Source organism: Halichoeres trimaculatus, unplaced genomic scaffold, assembly GCF_033239565.1.
Source record: "Halichoeres trimaculatus isolate MK-OKI-2021-1 unplaced genomic scaffold, fHalTri1.1 fHalTri1_scaffold_16, whole genome shotgun sequence".
Taxonomy (NCBI): Eukaryota; Metazoa; Chordata; class Actinopteri; order Labriformes; family Labridae; genus Halichoeres; species Halichoeres trimaculatus.
The window spans coordinates 11,488,880-11,513,752 of NW_027437194.1; the positions used below are offsets into that span (position 1 = coordinate 11,488,880).

The following is a 24,873-nucleotide window of genomic DNA, read 5'->3' on the forward strand; positions in this document are numbered from 1 at the left end:
CTGTAACTGAGGATTTTTTCTTTTATTGAAAGCTGTGCCAAAGACAAAAACTCAGCGCAGTGAAACACTCTTAAGTCAATGGGCTGAGATTTCTGCCTCAAGAAACTGAATTCGAAAAGTATGATCTGACACTTAATTTATTTACTTTAAAACTTTATTTAACCTTGAAAATTTCACTCTCTTTATTCTTTAAATTCAAACATACAATTTTTTTTTTTAAATTAACTCCATTGACCCAAGAGGATTTCTGTGAATCTGTCCTCGATAACTCTTCCTCAAAGATGTACATGAAGTACTAGCCATGCCACGCTGAACTGAAACTGCATTTTGTATTTTTAAATCTAAGGAAGGAAGAGTTGAATTTTAAAGGAAATAAATTTAATTTCAGATCATGCTTTTTGAATTCAATAAGATAATTCAGATGCAGTTTCTGGTAGCAGAAATCTCAGCCCATATAAATATTTGAAGAAAAACTCGACTGACACTTGGTTAATAGTAATCTACGCAATTTCGACTTTACTTCATAAATCCATGAGAAACTTGTTTGGTGCGACTCACAGTTGAAAAGGACGGTGAAAGCTGCTGCAGCATGTATGGTATGATGATCTGCAGGAGAGCCTCTCTGAAGAACTTCTTCCTCACTGTGCTGCTGTCGTAATCGTATTTCTAACAGGGAGAGACAAGAAACAGTTAGGTTTGTTTGACAGGAGTCTTTGAGTTATCAACAAAATCATCGAACCTAAATGGGATATCCTTTCTTTTAAATATGAATACTGGAAAATCTATTGAGAACATCTATAGCTTGATAGCATAACCAAAAGTCACTTTAAATTCATATTTATTTTTATCCTTGAGGTTTGCAAGTATTAAAATTAAAAGGAAAGACCAATCTTGAAACTGATGTGAGTTGAAACTGTTTCATAACCACACACAGACTCCTCATAGGGGCTTTAAAATGCTGATGTCACTGTCCTATCTTTGTCCTTCTCACCATCTGGCCATCTCTCTGTCCTCTAAATAACTACTGTTTAAATTTTTCCTTATCATACCTTGAGAACCCGGTCCTGGCATCCCTGGATGGTCTTGCAAATGTCGTTGTCTCCCTGAGCCTCCAAAGACTGATTCAGCAGCTGCTCAAATGTGTAAACTGCATTGTCCATTTGCTGTCGGAAAAATAAAAGAAGTTATTATTTTTTCAGGGCAATGAGAAAACAACTGATGCTGTTGTGATAATGAACCACAGCTTAGTCAGAGTTCAGATTTTTGTTGCAAACTGTCATACCCTCCTTGTCCAGCAGGTGGAGGTAGAGGCTTCACTACATGCAGGTCAGGTTGTTGGTGAGTGTTCTCTTACTAAACACCAGGAAGTGTTTTCTGACATTGCATACCCACATGCCAATCTTTGAGTTATGTCACAGAAACTTGATGTAGTGCCCTACCTCTCGCATGAGAATCTGAGCCCTGCTGACAAACACGGAGGGGTTGGAGACATCAAATCTCTGCTGCAGCCCCTCCAGGTTGAGCTGCTCCACCTTTTCATAGCAGCTCTGCATCTTCACCGGGTGGAAGGCGAGCATGGAGAGCCTCTCCATGTGCTAAGGGGATAACACACAGATATGGACAATGGTTATTATCGCGGTGCAAGATTCTTACAAAACAGAAAAAAGATGAAGTCAACACTTTGGTTTTACATCATATTTTTTTACAGAAGGAGACAGCTGTATTCAGCTCTATCTACTGACATCAGCTGTGTACTTGCAATGGGAAAGAAATCAGGGCTCTGCTTCTGTCTAAATTATGGACTTCTGCCCTCCTATGACTGAAAATAAATGGCCACAGCTTAAATTTCAGGTCAGGTAGCTCTGCAGAAACCAGCTTAAAGACAGATTGTAAAATAGATCTGATCTAAAATCTTCAAATCTTCATATCTGACTAGATCCTGCAACCATTCTTGTGTTCCTGGCTTGTTCGCTTTGGCTACATGTCTGCCTAACCTTGCAGAGGCCTCCATGCATGCACATTGAGTGTATGGGTGGAGTTCTTGCAACAAGACCTTTAAATCATTTCATGCAAGCTGAAACTCAGGTAAACTTTGACTTTAACTGCCAGCAAATCAGAATAACTCCCATGCTTTCCCTCTGAAGACCTTGTCAAAAGAACAGCCTATGAAGACTTCTGCTACGAGCGATGTCTGATAACTGTAAACTGTATTAAACACACTCAAACTTTAACCACACAATGACTCATGTAAGTAACGAAGCAAAATCTGACTCACATCTCCGAGCTTTTCTTTGCCTCCACCGTTTAGAGAGTTCTTGCTGATTTCAACCAGCTCCCGGAAGAAAACATCCCTGACCTCGGAGAAACCTCTGCTGGTGGGGTCCATCAGGGCCTCCAGGATGGAGCTGATGTAGGGTTGGACGTTTGTGCGGAGGACTTGCTCTGCCTTTGGCAACACCAAAGCTGCAGCGTTGACAGGATGGATACAGAAACAAGGTTAGTGCTGCAGGTTGTGACAAATAATACAGATGTTGATGAAGAGTTGACTAAAGAAATGAAGGAAAGCAAAGGCATGGCTCCGGCCTCACGTGAACTCTTTGAATATTTGATCACAGCGTCATTGTGTATTTTTTCATACCAGGCTGAAGTGGCTGGTATGTTTGCAGTCATTTCATTGGAAACCCTAAGAGATACACCCAACTTCAGTGCACACAATCAGTGGATAAAGAGGCAGGAAAGATACATTTCAAGGCTTGGATTACATCTCTGAAATCTTTACATCGCCCTCACATAACATAACCTCATATTGTGCAGCTGGCTCCTCTTCTTGAACCTCATCTGTGGGATGAAGTCAGATACAGAGTGTACAGCGCATGTGAGAGAATGCAGTTCTGCCACTTTAGCTCAAAAGGACACAACACATGAAAACATGAGCAGCTTGTGCCAAGATAACTATTGAATAGACAGCTGACAGGCTCATGCTCGGAGGTAATTTGTCAGAGGGAATGAGTGACAGGGGCAAAGACCTAAAAAATGAAAGTAGTGAGGAGACAATGAAGAGGGTAAACCTGAATGTGCTCAATAAAAGAGGAAAGGCCCTGTCGGTACAAATATTTTTAAACGATTTGTCAGAAACTTGAGCAGCGTTGTGTTATTCAGTGACCAGAATGCTGCCAATAATCTGTGAACCAGAGAGCCCTCAGCTCCATCACAGCGAAGAAAACAATGAACTGTGCACCTGAGCTTAGAGTATCCCGTTACAGTGAGCAACAAATGGACCAAGTCAAAATACAACACATGGTTTAGTATGTTCATACAAGTGGAGTGGTGTTCCCTCCAGTGCCTCTTCTGCCGCCATTACTTGAGATTAAAAGAGGTTTATTTCTTTGATCTCTCAGTTGAATCAAAACTGATCCACAAATCCCTCTCAAATGTTCTTTCTGCAGCTGGGACATTGTATACTGGTTAATGATTTTCAGAGAATACACTTATGCAGTGAGAACACTTTCCGTAAGTCTTCAGATCTATAAAACCAACATGTAGCCTTCATTATACCTGACTGCTTTTGGCTGAAACTGGGTGACTATTCAGTCACATCGGAAATGTCCTGATGAAAGACTTTATTCACCTCGGATTTTATTGTTGACATGTTCTTTAGACGTGATGATTTGGTCCATGTCCGTCCGCAGCCTGGCATCCAGGGATAGTCTTTGGGTTTCACAGGAAGAAACCAGTGCATCATACTGCCCGGTGGTCTGAGCTAACACCTGTTTGTACACTGCATCAGATATCTGTGGAGAGAATCATGGTTGGGGTTCATTTAAGTCTGTTCTGTGTTTGTGCAGCCTGTTTGCAGTGAAACTCAATGTATGAGAAAAACTCACCAACATCCAGTTCCGCTGTCTCTGCTGCATCTTTCCTTTGAGACGAGGACCAATCATGTTTCTCAGCTCTGGATGGAGGGTTTCCATCACCAGGTTAGCCAGAATCTGTACACACAAGAAATTCACACATTAAAAATACATAATCCAAAATACACAGCTGTATCTACATCAGATACATGATGTTATGCCAATGTGGCAGCTGCAGGTGTTTTTATTAGAGGTGAAAAACAACCAATATTCTCCACCCAAAGAAAAAAACAACATAGCTTTAAAAAAACACCCCTCTTTCCTTTGTTAATATACGGACACAGTGGGTCAGTGGGATGATACAGACAGCCAGACAGACATGGTCTTTACAGTACTGCCCCTTTTAAACTGACACATGCACTAACACATATAAACACATAACAGCTCTACGCTTCTATGAGATGTAAACAAAGCCAGAGTTAATACTTCAAGTAGTGTTCGTGGGTAATCAGTGGTTAGAGTAGCATGGTGACGGCAAAAACTACAGGTAATAGTACGTTTGTTTGTTTATCTAAAAACACATTTGTTTGAAAGTAATATTTTTATTTATCAAAATAACATGTGAAACTAACTTAGTGCTGTTTTTTAACTTTAAAATCACTTCCTGGTTAATAGTATAAACCTACTTGGCATAATATGTAAAAATAAATATGTTGACATATATATATTTTTCAGGCTATTCAAATTGTTCTTGTTTGATTTGTATATACCAGGGGTCTCCAAAAGGTAGCTCACAGGCTCTTAGTAAGTAGCTCATCAAGCAAATGGTAAATGTAAAAAATTAAAGAAAAAGGAAGAAAATACAAAGAATCGATGCAAACTCTATCTACTGACTAAAACTCCACATATATCCAACCTCCCCCTCCTAACCTCAAATAATATCAGCCAATCATATTAGGTCTTAATGAGCAGTAACTAGTGTGGGGACTCGGTGACTGGCAGTTATTGTTATTTGACTGAATGTGAATGTGTGTATCTTTGCAAATTTGGATATTATTTAACTGTTACTAAAGCGAGTGTAAAGTTAGGAGATAAACAAGTGAACCAGGTCAATCAAAATAAAATAAAATAAATAATAATAATTAAAAAAAGTTATAAGTCCCTGGTCGACCACATGCAGTGTTAAACGTCATAATAAAGGTAACCCTAAGGTGCTAAATATGTATCTGACAAAGTAAATAAATAAATAAGGAGACTAGGAGAAGCTCACAACTTTTTCTCTGTTTGAAAGTAGCTCTCACCCTAAAAGGTAAGAGACCCTTGGTTTTATACTATAAAGTTAGCACATTTTTGTCCTCAAATCTGACTCATAGATGCTCATTTCCTACTGTAACAAAGAGGAAGTGAACACAGATGTGGAGTGTTATTTTCAGTTATAGGTTATGTCTTTATTCCTCCACACTGTCTCATTTTTGGATCATACCAGCGGTCTGATATTAACGGTTATATTTATCCCATCAAACACAACTTAATATTTAATGTAATAAATTTTGAAATGTGATATGATATCTTCTTTGGTAAAATGATTTCACAATCAGGTTTGAGAACTTTGATTTTGATCATACTGAGTAATTTCAGGGGGCTACAGAAAAAAAAACAGATGCTGACAGAAAACATCAAGATTAATGAAGTGACTGCTGCAAACACACAGAGCCTCTATGAAGCAGAGCCTGAAAGGGTCTCATTCATTGAGAAGACCCCTATTAACAGAGAATGTTTGTGTGCGTGTCCCTGTGAGAGCTGGTATGTTGAGGGGTGGGTCTTGTTTCCCACAGACTCTTTGTAGGTCTTGTGTAGGTGCATTCTTGTACTTTAGTGTGAGAAAAGGGTGTGTTCATGATGTAGGCCGAGTGTTTTCCTGGGCTTAATTGGTTTGGAGAGCAGCATGTTATCCATCAGCAACCCCTTAAGTATGGCCTGATCCTGAACTTTTGACAGGCACTGCTTAGAGATTGTTCTTGGAAAGCTCCTTAAGTGTCACCGTCAAAAAATGTGAAATTTCAGAGAGGAAAATCATCAGTCAAAACACTCCTTAGAGGAAAAAGAGCTGTTTCTAAACCTTCAGTCCGTGGCATGTAAACCTAGAAGGTTCCCTAGAGAGGCCTCGTCCTAAGAGAGCTGAACAACCAGAGTGGCTTTAACTCTTGGGGATGTTATTGGTCACACATTTTATTGGTGTAGCATTCAAGTTTCCAGGTGTTTTTGAGCAGGCTTAAAGGCAATTTTGATTCAATGTGTCTGACTTTTACTGAAAGGGGCAAAGGCCTTTCTTTCAGGATCGTTTTGATCTAGAATTGAGGATTTTAGAGGTTGCAGCCTCTGAAGCGGGACAAAGCTGTGAAATGATTAATCTGAGACTCTGACCTGTGGGGGCTCTCCACACATCATATCCCAGGTTCCATAGTGTCCCTTGGCTTGTCTGTACAGTCTCACAGCATCTGTGAAGGCTGGCGTCTGAACAGTGCACTCCTCTGGCAGACCTGTTGGAGGCAGGAAAAAAAAGCATGTAACAACACATAAACAGTGACAATATGGGGACTGAGTGGATCAAATGACTGGAAATTTGCCCAGACTACATTTCTAACCAGGTTTTTGTAGAGGTCCCATGATACTCTGCTGTGCCCTGATAAATATTTTTGGGCAAGAGATGAATACAAATGTGAACTTTCCACTGGCTTTTCCAGAGTCCCACAATAACAACAGTTTCCATAGCATTTATGAAACTGTCTAAGGATAATTTTAGAAACAGTTCCTGGAGTGTACGACAACACACCCAGACCCAGGCCCCTGCCACACGCAGCTGTGTCATCCCCAAAAACAGGAAGATGATGGTTTGCTGGAGGACACAGCTTTGTATGGGTGCTATGGTTACTGTCCCTCTCAGCTGTCAGACAATAGCAGCTACTCACAAAATACTCAGCACTTTGCCTGTGCTTTTAGGAAGTTGTTTTCTTATCACATTGTATTGTAAAAGTAATGAAAATACATCAGATTAGAACTGTTTTTCTTTCAAGGCCACAGCAGTGAGCTGCACTTTACACAAAGGAGTATAAAACAGGTGTGTGGAATCAGACATATAATAAGCCCTCTGTCCTTGTGAACTGTTTGTACTTTAAATAAATATGAATCACACTGAGGAATCAGTCTTTCTGACGCACAAATGTCTAAATAGAGGCCTAGTTAATTCTTTCTTTTTTTCAAACCAGCCCACAGGAATGTATCAGTTTGCATCATATGTTAGAAAGTATCTTGATATAAAGCAAACGTTAATCATGGCTCTTCCTCATACCTGAACATGTTAATGCACTTGTCATATTTTTCCTGGAGAGATTTTTTTTGCTGTGGAGAAGAACATATATTTAGATGCACTTAAAGCAACTTTGAGGTACTTTCTTTTTGTGATTCTGACTGCTGAAATGTTAAATATGGTTGTTCTGTAGACCAGTGATTATTACACTGATTTAAAACTGTCCTAGTATGGGAAAATGTTTATCAAAAGATACTCTGCAATTAATCTGTGACTTTATTTGCATTTGACATCAATATGCCATCACAAATAGTTAACTTATTATGTCAACTAAATATGTGTAGATTTAGTTTATGCTGCAAGAAATACCATTTCCATCTTTATTCAGTAAGGAAAACTACATTTCACTTTTTTAATACAAGTTACAATACAAATATGAATGTTAAGCTGCATCCATTCACAGATAAAACCATAACATTTTGAAAGGGAGCTAAAATGTGTCTCAAGCTTTTAACTCATTTGTCTCTTCGTGCTGGTCTTATAAAGTTTTAACTAAAACAAAAGGATGAAATCTGGACACTGCACTGTCAACTCTTACTGACTACTCAGACTGATTCCTCTCGTAATGCCAACACATCAGAGAGAAAATATGCAGCACAGCTTTTGATTGATGAGGGTTGGTTTACCCACAGCGTGCTTGTGGAGTCTGTCATGCACAAGCAGCCATGTGCATGTGTGTGTGGCTTTACTTCCTGACTGTCTGAATGAAGTTGTTTGGTCTGTGACTCTGAAGAGGCAGACAAAGACAGGAAGTGACCAAAGAGTGAAGGAGGGGGTGGGCAGAGCCAGACAGGAAGTTGTTTCTGCTCCAAGCTTCCTAAGGCTGCATTCTAGTACGGATACATTTGTATTGTTTAATACACCAGAAAGGAGTCTGCATACATTTATGTCAAATAAATCCCCAAAATACCAGGATGTCCAGCCACATTAGACTCTCAGACTCTGTATAATGCAGGATTCCTTCTGGATTTTTCTCACCCAAAATTATCTGCCACACTAAGAACACGAACATGGACTGGTAAGGGCTTCAGTTTTGCAAGTACATTAAAACCTTTTCTGAGCAAATACTCAGTTTACATAATTTGCAAAAAGAATACAAACTTAGAAGTAGGATAACGATTTTCTATCTAATTGCTGTTGATAAGTGTTAGAATTAGAAATGAACAGCACAGAGCACACTTAATAAAGTACTATTGTTTTCTTTCTAAAAAGTCAGCGATTGACTATTGTGACAAGATCTTGCTAAATTCTTATAAATTTCATTCTCAATGAGTTCTGTCATCCTTACAAACTAAACAAAATGAAATCAATTTTTTAAATTAAATCTATCTTAAGAAAAATGGGGAGTTTGACAAAAAAACAAATGTTTTTTTTGTTTATGGGTGTAATTGCTAGAACAAAACTTAATCTCTTGTTTGAATGTGATTTCCCCTTTTCTCTATGTTTGGGCAGTCTCTCCTCCTTCGTCTTTATATACATATTTTATTTTTTAGTTCCTTTTCTTTGATTTTTGCTTACCCCATGAAAGGAGCTACCTTGTTATTTGTCACACTGTTTTTTTTTACACTTGGGGAATAAAGCTCACCATTCACTGCTTAAAACAACAACAGCAACAAAAATAAAACAACAATAAATAAATATATAGATAAAAAAGAACAGCACAGACAGACATGTCAGTTTCTGAACAGTAACCAGTCATCACTCTGAAGTCTAATGTATATATAAAATAAAAACCCTGAAGAGGGAGTTATAGAGAAGTGCTGGCTCATTGTTTAGTTTGCTGTGGCCAGTGAGTTCAGAATTCAGAGCTTAGATTGTGCATCGCGATGACAACGACAACACCACCACCACCACCACCGACAACAACAACAAACCCAACAACAACCACTACAGCAGTCTTTTGATTTCCAGTTGACCAAGCAGTAAGTTAGCCTGTCAGCCTTCCTCAAAATCCTATCTGTGATACTTTCACACTGCATTTCTTGATATTTGCAACATTTCCTTTTCAATAAGCTTAAAAAACGCCATTTGTCACTAATTAAACACCTTCAACACCACACATGCTAAGCAGAGTGCTTTTCAGACAGCTCACTTATTGCACTTACTGAAGTTTTCAAGCTACTTTAAGGAAAAACTTTTACAGTTACACGGCAGTTACATGAGTGTGGGTGTGAAAGCCTTATCCCCATTTGGCTTAGGGCAGATATTTTCAAACTGTGCAGCTCCTCAAGTTTGGAAACGGGTCAATTATTTCTGAAAATACAATATTTTGACTCCTTTAGGTCTACACAGGTCTAGGTAAACAGCCTAACATTGATTTTTTCCCTAAATTCTTGGAATACTGCTCGTTAGAGGAAAGGAAAATAATTTATGGCTCACTGTCAGGCCTGTAAACCATGACACATTCTCCATGTGTATGAACCAAGGCAGATCAAGGAGCAGATTACTGTTCCTCTGGACTGTGTGTGTGTCTGTGTGTGTGTATAAATAGCACATGTGGCAGCACTTACCACGGTCCCTTTCTTTGAGGCATTTCCCTCCCTGCCTTGCTCACCACGCTCTGGTTGGTGGGATTTTAGCAGCAGTCATGGAAGAGTTCCCAGGCACTCACATCCAAAAATATGTGTGTATGCTTCCCTCAGTTTAATATATTTGACATTTAAAAACCACTCAGCGTTTGGACCTCAGATTTTTTCAGAGTAGATTTCGGTTTCAGGCCACCTGCCCTGAAAGCAGGTTTTTATTTTCTCAAAATCCTTGCACTGCTGCAGCTCTCATCGTCACACATGAGTAATAGCCCTCCATATGGTGCAGCCCTATGGAAGCAGCCAAACCCAGCATCAGCTGCAGACATCACAAACACATTAACGGAAAGTCCTAGCAGGCAATTTTAGCTGATCCCTGCCAACAGTTGCAGGCAGGCAGGGTTAGGGTTAGTGTATCTGTGTGTTGGTCTGTCTGGTTGTAATGCCAAAGAATACATAAACATCTAAATATGTTAAATCAAGCTGAAGATGACTACTACTACTGACAATTGTACTTCATACAGTCTTAAAACATGTCTTGTCCTTCATATGATCCTGCAGAGCAGCAGTGGTCTGATCGGAGCTGGGAGCTGTCGGCTGGTTTTATTGTCTTGGGGGGCGCAGAGCTAGCTGTGATTGATGGCTCTCTGGTGGCCTAGCAGCAGTTCAGTCTCGGACTACTAATGTGATGCAGCATCAGCATCTCAGCTGATGCAGACTCCTGCATGCTGGTCAGATGACACAAACCAAATCCATCATAGGGGCAGAAACTAATCAATAAATGTAACCAATTTCCTGTTAAATCCTAAAAAATATTACTCAAAAAATTAATTCAAAACATTATCCCATGCTTGTTGAGGTCGTTATGTACCTGAGGGTTAGTTGCAATTCTTTAATATGACGAGAGACTGTCTGAAGGTCTGCAGCTTTGAGGAAAAACTCCCTGTGGTCCTTCCTGGGTCATAATGTTCAACCCAGCAGGTTAATTATATGTATTTGAGTGATGACTCTACTGTCGTCCACAGAGCTTAACAACAGAGCAATCCAAAGCAGTCAGACTTTAATTTTATCATTCTGTCCAACCTACTTATTACATCTTTGTAAACACAGGTAAACACTACAGTTATATTTCATCAAACTTTCAGGTTTGCAGTTTCCAAACTGCATGAGATATTTAGACTTTTATGGTTTTGTGTCACTGATGCTCAGGCTGACATGTCGTCGTTGTAGGGAACATTAGGATGAAGTCGCTAGCTGATTAACGGCATGTTTTGCAAATCATCATGTTAAGACGATGTAAAGCAGCAGTTAACGATTTAACTGGGGAGTTATCATGTGTGGAACAAAAAGCACTTTAAGGCATTCAAATTTATCTTCAGTGTGTCTGTGTGAAAATTTAACCTGTGGTTTAGAGTTATCAAAGCCAGCTGAACGGTGGCAGTGTACAGATCAAGAACTGCTTTGCATGTGTTGCTGAGCTGACAGCCATATTTCCTGCACCATGACTGACACAGTCCCCAAGATCACGCCTGCCAAATTCACTCATATTTTGACTTTTAAAATACTTTCTACAAAGCACTCCATACAAAACACAAAAGGGTTACATACAGAAAAAGCATTAAAGCAATTCTTGTGAATGATTTTGAAGTATTTTTGAGAAAAATGGCTCTTTACAAATAAAAGGCTGACTAATAATAACTGATTAATGTACTGATCTAGGACTAGAGCAAACACAGAAAGTCCCCTCAAAAACCCTGTAAGAAGTTTCTAAATTATATTGATGAAGTCTCACTTAAAATGAGATTATCAGCACCAAAATGTGTTCAGTGTTAATATAAGGTCCAATCTCTACTCATTTGCTTCCAAGACAAATGCACATCTTGGCAAGAGTCACATCCTTAAAACAGTGAGTGATGGTGCTCATGGGAAATAAAGTATTTATCTTAAAAGCACTGAGTGTTTGAGAGACAGAAGGAAGTGCAATAAAAGTACAGTCCAACTCCCTTCTAGCTGGCTACTAGAAAATAAAGGAGACATTCAGTGTTTTAGATCAGAGTCACAAACACTTTATTTCACCTCCTTATTACAAAAATTGCCCCATCAGAGCAGGTGGTGTGTGCAACAAGTGTCATTATGTGTGTATGTGCATGAGTCCAGTGAGTAAAGAATCTGCACAGAGGGGAGGGGTCAGGCTGCTGGACCATTTATCACCCCCAGGAAAAGCTTTACTGGTTCTGGTTTTCCTCAAACATCAACATCCCAGAGGTGAGACTGGGCGTGTGAGCACAGGCCTAAAACACATGAATGCCAGTCAACACCAACACCAGCCATGGTGACAGTAAAATCCAAACACACACTGTTCCTTACGACATACTCCTGGAGCTCAGCCTCAGAGCTGGAATGTACGACGGAGACTCTGGTGCTCACTGAGCGTGCCTGAACAGGTAGTGATTGGAAGCTTCAGAGACTGACTTTGTTTTACAATCCCAAACCACGCACAGAGAAGGTTTGTTTGACTTTCTACCTTCTGCAGATTGGCTCCTATTGACCAAAACTTCCCAAAGCTTCGGAAACAAAAGCCCTGTTTATTAGCTTTAGCTTTTGAGCATGTAGTGGATGACAGCTGAAGGTGCTGTCAAAGTGTAGTAAAGCAGAACAATTTCATTCCATGCAACAGAGCTGGTTGGCATTATAGCTGGCAAAATGAAGCGGGATCAGGTTGAGCGACTTTGCCAGTCTGGAGCTGCACTTAGAGCCAGTCTGTTGTTTCATTTAATAAACAGCAGGATGTGAAGAGCAAGGTTGGTTTTGCTTTCTATTACAGTAAAACAAAAAAGCTGCCAAAAGTTTTGTGCATGTTTGCTGAAGTTGATGTTAATGTTTTTGTTCCCTTTGCACAAACTAAAGCAGATGACTTGACAGGTACAATGGCACATTGTGCATGATGATCCACCCATTTACACTAAAAGCAGAAATAATTTAACCATACGTCAGCTTTCGTTTGTGGGGAGGAGTAGGAATAGTGTACGCACACAGCTGAAACAACATATTTGTGTGTCAACTTAGTCTCATTCACTGAAATTGTGAAGATGGCATATTTGTGTCTCATGACGTAAGGGTGAAGTCTCTGCTTCAGCCAATAAAGAAAAAAGTAAAAAAACTCTAGCATGTTTCCTAGATCCAAATATGTTCCTGAAAGGGAGCTAAAAAATTGGAAGTCTTATTATTTTCACTCCTAACTATGAAGTTTTTGTAGGCAATCTAAACAAGAAACAATTGCCTCTGTAACAGTGAGGATCGAAACAAGCCCTATCACGTTACCGCAGCAGACCTTTCTTTATCCCTGAGTCTCTCCAGTTTTGTATTTTTTAATCTTGACTTCCTTCATGTTCCCTCTCATTCATTCTCTGTCTGAAGTTTAAATAAAGCAAACTGAGTGCTAGATCACACGCGTGCACTGCAAACCACAGACATGTGGTTTGAATTTCTCTGAAACAAGGACAGCACACAGTCTCCTGACTTACTGCAAAACTCCAGGAAGACTGTCAATCAAACAACAGAGTAAAATCAGCAATGGGTACAAATGCAGTTTAGCCAAGCAGAGAGAAATGATAAGACAACACTAAAAATATGCATGACATGATGTTTGCACATCCTCCTGCATGTCTCAGCCTTCTGTCTCTCAGCACAATGACACATGATTCATGCCAGCACAAGAAGAAACTGAATCAAGAGATCAAGAGCAGTTCCCCACCCAAATAAAACAAACATCCTGTAATGTTAGACCAAACTGAAAAACGATTGGCGGTATATTTGTGTGTCCAAAGGTAGAACAAATAGAGGCAGGGAAAATAGCGACAACAAAGCAACGATTAACACTTTCCTGTTTAGCTTTTGATTCAGAAATCAGGTTACAATGAAATGAGCTCAGTCTGGAGAAAAAGAAAACAACTGTTCAGATATTTCTGAACAAACGATATCCTGCAGGTGTGTTGGGTATCAGTACAGTAATGAAACGTCAACTTTGTCAGCAACTAATTATGTTTGAGTATAACTTAATTGCTTCCCTAACTACGTACGTTTGCTGCATGACATGTGTTACGTTCAGATAGTGATAAACACCATATTTATGTCCTTCCCTGGATCAGTAGGGAGGTGACTAGAGAGTATTTCAGACCCTGTCTTGTTCAAAACTTTATCTACTCCATGAATCAACGGCTCCTGCCTACCTGGATCCCTCATCCAGGTCTACACTCCTTCTCGCCTACTATGCTCTGCTTGTGAAAGACGCCTGGTGCCCCCAGCCCAGCATGGCTCTAAATCTCTAGCCAGACTCTTCTTTTCTGTTGTGCCCAAATGGTGGAATGAATTACCTAAGTCAATAAGATCTGCAGAGTCCCTTTCTACTTTAAGAGATGTCTGAAAACTCATCTGTTCAGGGAACACTTAAGCACTTAAGCTGACTCTTCTCCTCTTTGTCCTCAGGGGTAGAATGAGTCGAAAGGTCTAGGACTCAGCTCTTAGTGAATTTTCAGCACTGATTACTGAATTTTGTTGAAGGTTGAAGTATATCATTGCAGCAATTAATTGTGGTAAGTTGGCTAGATTTTACATTATCTGAAGAGAAAAAACTTGTCCTTAATGGCCAAATAATTTATAGCACTTTTGTCTCACTTACTAGGTTTTTCCTTTTGTCTAAATTCTTGCTTGTCAATCAATCAATTAAAAATCCACCTGAAACACCTTCCTAAAAGAGATAACTTTGTCTAGCCCACTATTACATGCATGTAATTATAGAGTACTATATGTTTTAAACTAAATACTTGTCTTCAGTTTTTTTTTTAATAACTAGAGATGGCTTGTAGGAAATCTAGAGGTCTCTTGTGCCAATATTTACAGAGCCAAATACTTTTAATGTTTGCAGTTATGTTAAAATGTTCAGTTATTTCTATATCTGTTATTATAATGGCCGTATATCTTGAACATTGGTCAAAGAAGTGCAATTCACAATATCAGCTGCTGAAAAACCACTAGATGTGCCATAACCAAGCAGTAACCTTGGTCCTAAAAATATGAGGTGATGCAGAAGTGTTAGAATCTGCAGTTCCTTGAGTGTCCACTAGAAGCTGGCTCCAGGAGTACAGAAAAACCACATACAGGCATAAAAACATGTTTAAAACCTGATAGAAAAACGTCTCCCACTTGAAAAGATCATTTCTGTGACTGCACACTATATGGAGGTCGATTTTTTGTTGTGTTAATGCCACATTTTACAAGATATTAAGACGACCGGTTCACTCAATTAGAGGCAGAACTCAGCTGATTGACAGGTGGGAGCCCAATAGCTGTAAGTCTGGAGGCTCAAAGCCTGCCCCTTTTCCAATGTGGCCCCTGCCAACAATTTGCTTCAAAACTCTGCTTCAAGACAGCTGACGTCATGGAGACTCCATCCATTTATCATACAGTCTTTGGGTGGCACTCATTTGACTTCTGATGTAAAATTTTATTCAGTGTTGATCTACGGGTGAGTAAGTTCTTGCCCCACCCACTTTTTGACTGACACAGTTTATGGGTTGTAAGGTTTGCAACATTTGCTGCTCTGATCTGATGACAGCAATAAGTCATACACTGTTACCAAGAGCATTAAAAAAAACAAAAGACATCATTCCTGCAACATCTCACATTCGTAGATCAACCAGCTCACTCATATGGCATTTAGAAACTTCTCACTGTGACACACTCAGTCACACATTCACACACCCTCAGCTGAACCTCCAACAATGATAGACAATGATAGACAAGCAGAGAGACACATATTCTCCAGGGTGGAGCTCAGAGAGAAACACACTGCTGCTCATCAAGTGTTCCTCTTGAGCTGAGGTGTAGACAGCTTAATTTATTGACTCTCACCTTTAAACTCTCTTCTAAGTATTCAGTTCCCACTCTAAATGACATCAACCTAACACTGGCAGTGACTTCACTGGGCTATAAACTGATCTGTTCCTAATATTAAGACATTGTTCATGTTTGTGTGTTGTTACCGTTGTTACTGTGACGGACACAGTCCTGCAGCACAGCATGCCACTTTTTCTGCTCCTTCTCGGTCATCACACAGAAGTAGTAGTGGCGGGCGTATGGATGCCAGAGGATGAGGGGGTACTCGGTGGCACACTTGACGAATGGATGGTTTCCTACTTTTGCCTTAATACCTTCAACAAGTCACATGACAGAGGAGGAATTAAAAATGGCAGGACTAAGTCAGCAATCTTGAAGTAGTTAAAAAAGTTTTACTTAAAAACACTCTTTGCAGACTATTAGGTCCTCTCATAGTGTTGTTTTACAACAGACAGTCAACAGTTGTTAAACATTACAGAGAAGTAGACCATTGGGCGAAAGAGTAAGAAGAGTTAAACAATACATAAATAGTTGTAACATCACTCTCTTTAAAGCTGCAAGACTTCTTTTATGAGTAAAGTAAAAATGCAGAAGTTACATAAAGAGTAATATGTTAGTTCAGATATGCCTTTTTTTAAACATTTGTTCTACAAATTTTGTGCAGGATTATGGGTAATTATTTATAAAACACAATTTATTAACAGGAAGCAATAATCAAGTGTTACTTTTTTGTTAAGTCTTTTTTATTAAGTCTAAATCTTAAATTGTATTAACAATAGGTCCATCTCCAATTGGATATAATACACTTAAGTAAAACTTTGGCAGTAAACTGATTGGGTATATAACTGAATAAGATTATTATACAACTGCAGCTAATGTGGTGGCCAACAGCCCATGCAATCAATCATTCAAGCTCAAAAACCCACCTGGCAGGCTGCTGTTAATAAGCTCCATGTATTCTTCCATCGAGGCCAGAGCTTTGTACCCAGCGCAGTTAATGGTTGTTTTTGCGTGAAGACCCCGATCATGTGCCTATCAGAAAGATGGTAAACTTGTCACATTGTTTAACGCACCTGTCAAAATTCAGACCACTAAAACAAATGTGCACTCACCGCTTTGTTTTCATAGAGGCTGATGTCGTAACTGTTTGGCACGGATACAAAGCGATTCCTGAACTTCCGGTTTTCTTCCAGATGCTGAAACAGATTCCCTGAGAAGATGGAGCGGCCTGCCAGGGGATCCTGGAAATTCAGAGACAGTCATAAAAAAGGTATTGACATGTTTTGTGTATCCATCGTTCAGTGCTGTGACACAAAGCATAAATTCTGAAACAAGCTCTTTTATTAAATCTGGCTCTCCATCATTTTGTTTATGCAAGAGACCTGCAGCTTTGTGGAGACAGTGTAAACACACCACCCGCTTTGCTTCTACATTTACTCTCTCGAATCAGACAATAATGTGACTGAGATGGCTCAGAGAGGAGATTTTTCTGTATTTATGGGGGACAAGGGAATATATGCTCTGTAAGAGCACAGTGGAGTACAAGTTATTACCAGAATCAATTGTATAAAATGATTTATGTATATACTTATTCCAAAATTTTTCAACATTAAAAAAAATCAGATTAATTCTGCAGCAAAGATAAAAACAACTTGGGACATCTATACTTTGAGCTAAATGTTGGTTAATAAATGTAAATTTCTGCATTCCCCTTCCTGTATCCTATCCCTTTCTAACCCTGGCACACATGAGCAGCTGTTATCCACACAGAGAAGAGAGCAGATGAACTCTGGTCATGAATTCCAAACAGAATCTCTCTTCATGTGTGAAATGTGCCCCACTTTCACTTCACTAATTGAAAATGTGAGCAAAATCGAGACTGTTAGTACACTCACTGACCAAAGTAGAGGAGTGGATTCCAAATATTAAAGCCATTGGTTTTATTTTTATACTTTGATTGTGTGATGATTTAGTGATGCTGTGCATGGATAATTAGAAACTTTTTTTTTCATGCAACCCAGTTGTTAACCAAGGGGTTTCCAAACTCCTCCAGCAGAGCCCTTATGAAGTAATTAAAAACATTTAAGCTCCCTTTATTATCATACACACTGTCAGATGAGCTATGTGACCAGGATGCTTCTGTTGCTATCAAGCTCCAATATCTGTGTTATTGTCACCAAAAATTAACAAATTGCAAATTGCAAAAGCTACCACTCAAGCTTACTAAGGAAATAATTTAAAGCAACATGCATCTACTCAATTTGAATGTGCATGTGGCTTAGTGTGGGTGGAAGTACCTCAGGGTGATGTATGACTTCCTATTTTCTTGTCACTGTTTGGTGTGGATTAATCATCACCCATGTGTTTACTGCAGTCTGCAAAGTCTACCATGCTTTGCTGGTAGTGCAAAGTGGTGTGTTTTTATTAAGAATTACCACATCCTATCTTCGTCTTTGGGGTTCACTTGCCTAACCTTTCAGGGAATCAATTTAGTATCTACAATTTCAAACAACATTAAAGATTTCACAGGGGATGCTGAGCAGTTACAGTAAAAAGCCACATGAGTATGTTTTCCTGTCCATTATTTCCAATGCAGTGCACTTGCCTTTCTGTGCAGCAGCTGTGACTGTGTTCCTCCTCCACCCTCTATCTCATAACGCACAGTGTTGAATAGAGCCACTGCATATTGCTTTTCGTAGAGATCACTGAACTCCTTCATCACATCTCTGGTCCGAGCTGCAAAGGAACAAACCAGACACGAAAAGTTAAGATCTTTACCACAACATGATTATAGCCATACCTTCACTGCAATTATAGAAAATAAATAGCTGAGTGACATAGACCAACTTGTGTAGTGCGTAGTGTGAACACTGCAGTAAACACAAAATAAAAGCCTGAATCAAGTAAATACTCGACACAAACAACTGACACTCACATCTAAGGATAATTTCAAAACCTGTTGGAAGTTAAATATTCTCTTGATGCAGATGTGGAGTAAAAGTTATCACAAACTCTGAAACAGCCTCATTCTATCAGGTCTTCATGCAAATTATCAGGTGATAAATTTAAAAAAGGCCATAAAGGAAGACAAGGTCATTCTTGTTCAACTCTTGACGAGAAAATGTTTAACATGTTTTATCAGACCAGTCTCATGTCTGAATTACGCTGCAGCCTGGTCCATCATTATGGGTTAAAGCTAGTCAACTACTGTCACTGTCACTTTAAGTAAATGTTAGTCTGACTCACTGTTTGGTTGCTGTAGACCCTCGTACAAATCAGTATTTCTACAACTTTGTTGTAAGTTGTGATAAATGTTTTCTCACAATAACGAAATAGCATATGGAACATTCATACAACACTTTAAAAAAGAGGGTTTTATGTTTCCTGAATTTCATGCATTTTAAAATCTAGGAAAACTTCTTAAAGCTCTACCAACGATGAGCTTCCAAAGAACTGGCCAATCACAGAAAAGGATGTTTGTGGAGCAGGAAGCCTTAAAGAGACAGCAGCTAAAACAAAGCATTTCAGATAGAGGCTGAACAAATGTTCTTTAAAACAATAGTGTGAGAAAATCAGGGATTTTTTTTTTATCCTGCAAATCATGAAATCTGCTACGGGAGTGGCAGAGGGACAGTATAAATCATTAAAAAAGCACAATACCTATCCTTTAATTAATTTAGACTTGAAATACAGTCTCCTCAATCCAAAGCTAACAATCACTCTCTGTATCTTAGGTATTTCTAAAGCTGACTCAGCATTTTTTTGACATCACTGTAGACAAGCAGCTTCTTCCAAAACCACTCCATAACCTGCTGGTAAAGGGCTCAAGCTTTCCCAAGTTCTAGTAATGGAAAAAAAAAGAGTATGTCATCAGTAGCAGACAGTGTTGACTATGATCTGTTTGTGAAAGGGACAACTCAGGAAGGAGGGAGCCGGCCTGCAGAGGGAGTGCAGGAAGGAAAGAGCTGACAGGACAGAAAAAAGTAGGGAGGGAATGTGGAGGAGACAGGACAGGGGCACTTTAACTTATTAAAAACACTGAGTCGTATCAGTGGGAGATGGGTGGACAGGCCACAGGAAATATGAAGGAAGATAGTGAGACAGCTAAAACTAGGTCTGTCCCTGGATCCACTGCCAGGTTATTATAGCTAACTCTTAGTCTCCAACCACATTAGTAATTTAGTTTCCTCAGAATGTATGGGAACTGAGATTACTGAGGGACAAATCAGTGAAGTTTTGACTAGGCCTGTTTGTCTATCTTGAGTGTTAGAAGTTTGTGTTCTGTTATAATTGTTTGTCGCAAGACCAATACTCAGATTTTGCACCTGGACCACTACTGCCAAAAAAAAAAAAAATTCTTAGACCAAGCATCACTCTAACCTGACTTACTCACATCAGCCCAACACATAATGTTATCACCTTAATACCTTTTAAATAAATCTTTAGTATATGTTTGAAGTCACAGTAATCCAACTTTTTAAGGTCACAGAGTGCTATGTAATTACCATTTTGTCTATTGCAACAGTGCAAAAAAGCATATTTTGCCCATGTGTACAAAAATGTACAAAAAACCCCTCTCTAAATTCACTCTGTAACTGTCTATTTATTTGTTCTGTAAAACAAAATGTGCAAGAAGAAATTCTCTTTTTATTTCCCAAAGTTGAGTTTGGCATAAATTTAAACGTTCAAACAGTCATAACTATCCACAGCTTGTCCTTTGGTGCCAAAACCAGCAGGCTGCAACAATACACATGTACAGTATCGTCTTTCGGACACTTGGAAAATATAATTTTGGAGGTGAAGACCACACTATAAATCAAAGACAGGCCAAAAGTTTTATATCATATAATCCTACCCTGTGACTTCCTTGATATGTCATGTCACTGAAAGAACGTTGCACAGTGAAAAAGTGCTTTCTTACCTGACTCAAAGAAATTTAAATCATGCCCATACAATGTTTATGTAATCAAACACAATCCTTTGGGGAAGTATTGATGCAAGACCACCAGATGTGATTTAGTTTGACAACTGGGGAAAGGACAGCCCATCCTTTCTTGTTTTTGTATATAGTTATTTGTTTAGAAGTCACAAACAGCTCTTGACAAATCTTGTGTTTCTCTTGGAGGAACATGGAGTATAAACCCACAGACTGATGAACAGACCCTGCCACACCTTACCATTAGCACTTACAAAGTGCTCTGGTGACTGTCAATGCTTGGGAAACATTTTTTTAGTGTAACCCAATCCACTGTGTCATTAACTTTGCAAACCAGCAAAAAGAGACCTGACATCTTTACATTATTTTCCATTTTCTTCTGTTTTTATTGGGCAAACCTCTTTGGTAGCAGGGCGAACAAGAGAAAACCAGACTTCCTTTTCCACATTTTGGTTCCAGGCATCCAGCTCCTTTGGCTGAATCATCTCAACTGGATCCTTCCAATGTGAGGACTAGCACCTGCAGCTCCCTCAGTATTTCTGTGCTCCTACTACATCTACTCTTATTGAAGAAATACAGTTAACTTGAGCCCTAAATTTCATCCTCTATAAAACTAAAAGCTTATGATCACTTATAAGGAATAGAGCAGAGACTGTCTTGTTAATGGAAAGTTTTTGCCTTTGGACTACGCTCCTTCTTCACCATCATGGCCTGGTATCACGCCCACATTACCACTGACTTTGATGCTGTGCCAATGTGCCTTTCTATCCCACTTTTCCTGATATACATGAGCTACTCTACTCAAAGCAGAAACGTCCTCCAAACCCAAAAGACATAATCCAATATTTTCCAAAAGATATTTTATGTTATAGTGAGCTGACCTTTATCTCAACCTCAAGTTTAACTTAATGCAGAGAGCGGGACCTGAGGTTTATCTTTCCTAAACTCAAGCCAATCCCTACTTTCTCTTCTTTGGTGTTCTCACAGTTTGCAAGAACTTCTTTTGGACAAACTAAAAGTGTTTCCCCTGACACCTCTGTTTTTTCACTGGTAACAGCCAAAGCCAGAGCCTCTTGTATCTCTCTGCTGCTTTAAGAGATGTCAGAGCTTTTATCTCCAACTGTAAGAGCCATCAGATACCTTAAAAGTTCAGAGCTTGGTAAAGTCAAATCTGCCACAGCCAATTCAGATTCCATGTCCCCAACTTAAGGCATTATACCACACAATCAGCCAATTGGTCCAAGTCAACACTCAATACACTTTGGCTCCAGTTTGCAGGTCTTCTGGTCTCTGTACCTTATTAAACAAGTAGTCACAGATCTAACTGCATGACTATACACTTCTCAGCTCAAGGGGTTCACTAACCAGGTCACTCTCGGCTCAATTCATGGGGTTTGTAATTGTCCATTCATAACTTTCAGGGACCCAAAGGCTGAGAACTTGAGGTACACTCAGGATAGGCATGTTAGGGTGGGGTGGAGTAATCTGTAAGTGCACTGCTTGTGCTTGTGAATCACTTTTTATCAAGGCAGCAAAAGAGTTTTAAACAGAGTTGAACTGAAATTCTCTTCCCATTCATCACTACCTGTATAAATGCATGATTCACTCTCTGCTTCTCTGTACGCTGCAACTGTTTTGTGAAGGCTCAAGAGTCAGGCTTTCATTTTCAGAGAATGTGCTATGGTTGCAACTATGCTGGAACTATGACAGTCCTCACTAGCTGACTATCTCTCCTTTACAATGTCATACACAAAAAATTACCCACAAACACATGCAGAGATCAGAGCTAAAGACAGTTAGAGGATAACGGTCAGAGAAGACTCAGGGAAAGGGCGTGTGACAGCCACACAGGAGTCTAAGCTATTAATCTTGTGACATGTTTCTACCTGCTTCACACCCTCTATCTCCCTCCATAACTGACTCATCTGTTCATGTGTAGACCTATTCTACTTCACTTAAGAGCAGAAAGTGTTCAACATTTAGTTTTCCTGTGGATTACTTGCTAAATAACTGATCAATGGCTTGACCTAAAGTGATGTCTCCAACCAGTGTCGTTTTTACTATTTCAGTCTCTTCGTGAGAGCATTTATTTCCTCTGGTTTGTAAAAGTCAAAGCAGCAACAACAAACAGACTCAGGGCCTTGATCTCAACAACAATCTTTGGTTTCTTGTGGTTTTACTCTTATAAGAATGCATGCCAGCATACGCACACAGCTGAGTCTGAATGCCTCTCAAACGTTTTCTGCCAAGCACAAGTCTGGGGAATCTTAGGGCCAACTCCTAAATAAAAACAAACAACTTCTCTTTCCCTCTCTGCCTCGATGACTGTCTTATATATGTTCAGAGAAGCTTCTAGATTCTTTGGCATGTTTTGGCCCTTGCACTGTTTCCTTTGTGCTTTACAAATAACCACACAGACCTGCACAGTGCAGCCATTTGAGACTTAAATAGCAGTCAGTCCCAAACTTACACAAGCATGCTCCCCTTTGGGAAACCTACTTATTATCTCTGTGAAATAGGCCTGCAACTGAGATTAAGACTGAAGGGCAACTCTTCAAGAAGAGCAGAGTAACAATGCACTGATATGAATGACAAGCTTTGTCCTCAGATGATACAAGGGATGAGAGAGAGTTGTTCAGAGGGATTTTCTGATAAGAAATGATAAAACTGCTGATTAAGCAGTAATCTTTAATTATATCATCCTTTTTTGACAATTCACACAGAAAGGATACAGCGTATCTTCCTCTGTAGGTCAGTGTGACAGCCAGAGTTTAAGATAGTTTGGAGAAGAGTTTCAAGCAAAAGTTTTTCTTATTTAACTGAAAGTGACAGCAAATGTTGTGTCATCAAAGCTGAGACTGCATAAACACACAAGCTCATCAGCTAAAGAGGAAAAACTCCAATAATACAGTGAGTAAAACACAAGTTATGTAATAGCTGTGAAAGGATACTTCAAACAATAGGTTATAAAAGTTGAATAAATTTGATTCAGTCAATAAAAATGTAAGAGTAGTTTGACATGTGAATAAAATAACTTCAGAGTAACTTAAGTTCGTGGGAAACTGTCCCCCTCTGTCTCCCAGCTGCACTCCTCCCTTACCTGTAATCATCTCTCGCCTGCTCTCATCCAGGTGAGAGGATACCACGTCCCCCATGGTTACAGATCAGCCTCACAGATTCACACCGGGCTGCTAACAGGTTACACACGGAGGAATATCCGTTCAGAGCTGGTGGGAAAACGCTTCACTGCCCTCCTGAGAGGTCCTGCTGCTGCTGCTGCTGCTTCGTCTCCCGCTTTCTCTGAAGACCAGAGGAGGAGGACTGCGGGCGAACACTCCCCGCCTGTGAGGAGCAATAAGAGGTGAACATTAGGCTGGTTCAGAGCGCAGGACACACCCTCTGGGAGTCATCACTGGTCCGACGTGTTCAGTCGGCTCTGCCAAGGGTGTGGCCTGAACTGGGAACTTAATAGATCAGTATAATATTTACATTATATGTGGGTAGTGTTTAATTGTACTTTTCAAAGTTTCAAAGTTGGGACATAGGCCTATCCATATTGCATAGCACAAAGATCAGCCTCAAATGATGTGGCTTATTTAACCTTTTTACTTATCTGATGCATTTCTCAGCTCTGTACTTACTACTGACACTCAGAATAGACTAATAGTGGAATGAAGTTTAGCTCAACCGTTTCCCACTGCTCATTATATGCAGATCTCTGCAGGTAGAAATCTGCTGCCCCCTAGTGGACTCAATGAGCCTTAGCAGTTCAGCGCAGATTTCAGCCTGTTGGACAAATCATACATTTTGACTTGATAAAATACCCGACCAGGCCATGCAGAAAAGAGTTCAATTTCTAAATCTGGTCAAACAACAAGACAAAATGTCAAAGTAATAATCTCCGCTGCCTAATTCAGTGTTGGCTATAAACACGGTGGGGAGGTCAGATATTCCAGTGCTGTTGCAATTTCAGTAAAACACAAAAATATTTCATCAAACTATAAAACTGTTAAATACAAAAAAAGACAGAAATAATTCCTGACATGTCTCTTTTTAATTTACATTTTAACTTTAGTCTGTTTTCAATTTTTTTATTGTCTGTTTTTTTTATTTTCTGATTTTATTGCCCCATGTTTTATTGAAGTGTTATTATTATAATTATTATTATTATTATTATTATTATTATTATTATTATTATTATTATTATTATTATTATTATTATTATTATTATTATTATCAAACTAAATATTAAATTTTTATTTTCTATTCCCCCCCTGTGGTGATGAAATATTCGTGACT

General features: G+C 39.3%; 1 protein-coding gene across 1 annotated transcript in view; it reads right to left on the reverse strand.

Moving 5' to 3' along the window:
- Positions 1 to 23,901, reverse strand: part of niban2a (niban apoptosis regulator 2a) — a 27,531-nt gene extending 3,630 nt beyond the window's left edge. Inside the window, exons 1-12 of the mRNA XM_074690793.1 lie at positions 23,675 to 23,901; positions 18,244 to 18,374; positions 16,751 to 16,879; positions 16,565 to 16,670; positions 15,785 to 15,952; positions 6,276 to 6,391; positions 3,885 to 3,989; positions 3,629 to 3,791; positions 2,276 to 2,463; positions 1,440 to 1,595; positions 1,050 to 1,163; positions 559 to 666 (exon numbers count right to left, since the gene is read on the reverse strand). Coding sequence (XP_074546894.1) covers positions 559 to 666; positions 1,050 to 1,163; positions 1,440 to 1,595; positions 2,276 to 2,463; positions 3,629 to 3,791; positions 3,885 to 3,989; positions 6,276 to 6,391; positions 15,785 to 15,952; positions 16,565 to 16,670; positions 16,751 to 16,879; positions 18,244 to 18,374; positions 23,675 to 23,729 — 1,539 coding nt within the window. The 5' untranslated portion in view covers positions 23,730 to 23,901. The remainder of the gene's footprint in view (positions 1 to 558; positions 667 to 1,049; positions 1,164 to 1,439; positions 1,596 to 2,275; positions 2,464 to 3,628; positions 3,792 to 3,884; positions 3,990 to 6,275; positions 6,392 to 15,784; positions 15,953 to 16,564; positions 16,671 to 16,750; positions 16,880 to 18,243; positions 18,375 to 23,674) is intronic.
- Between the last annotated feature and the right edge of the window lie 972 nt (positions 23,902 to 24,873).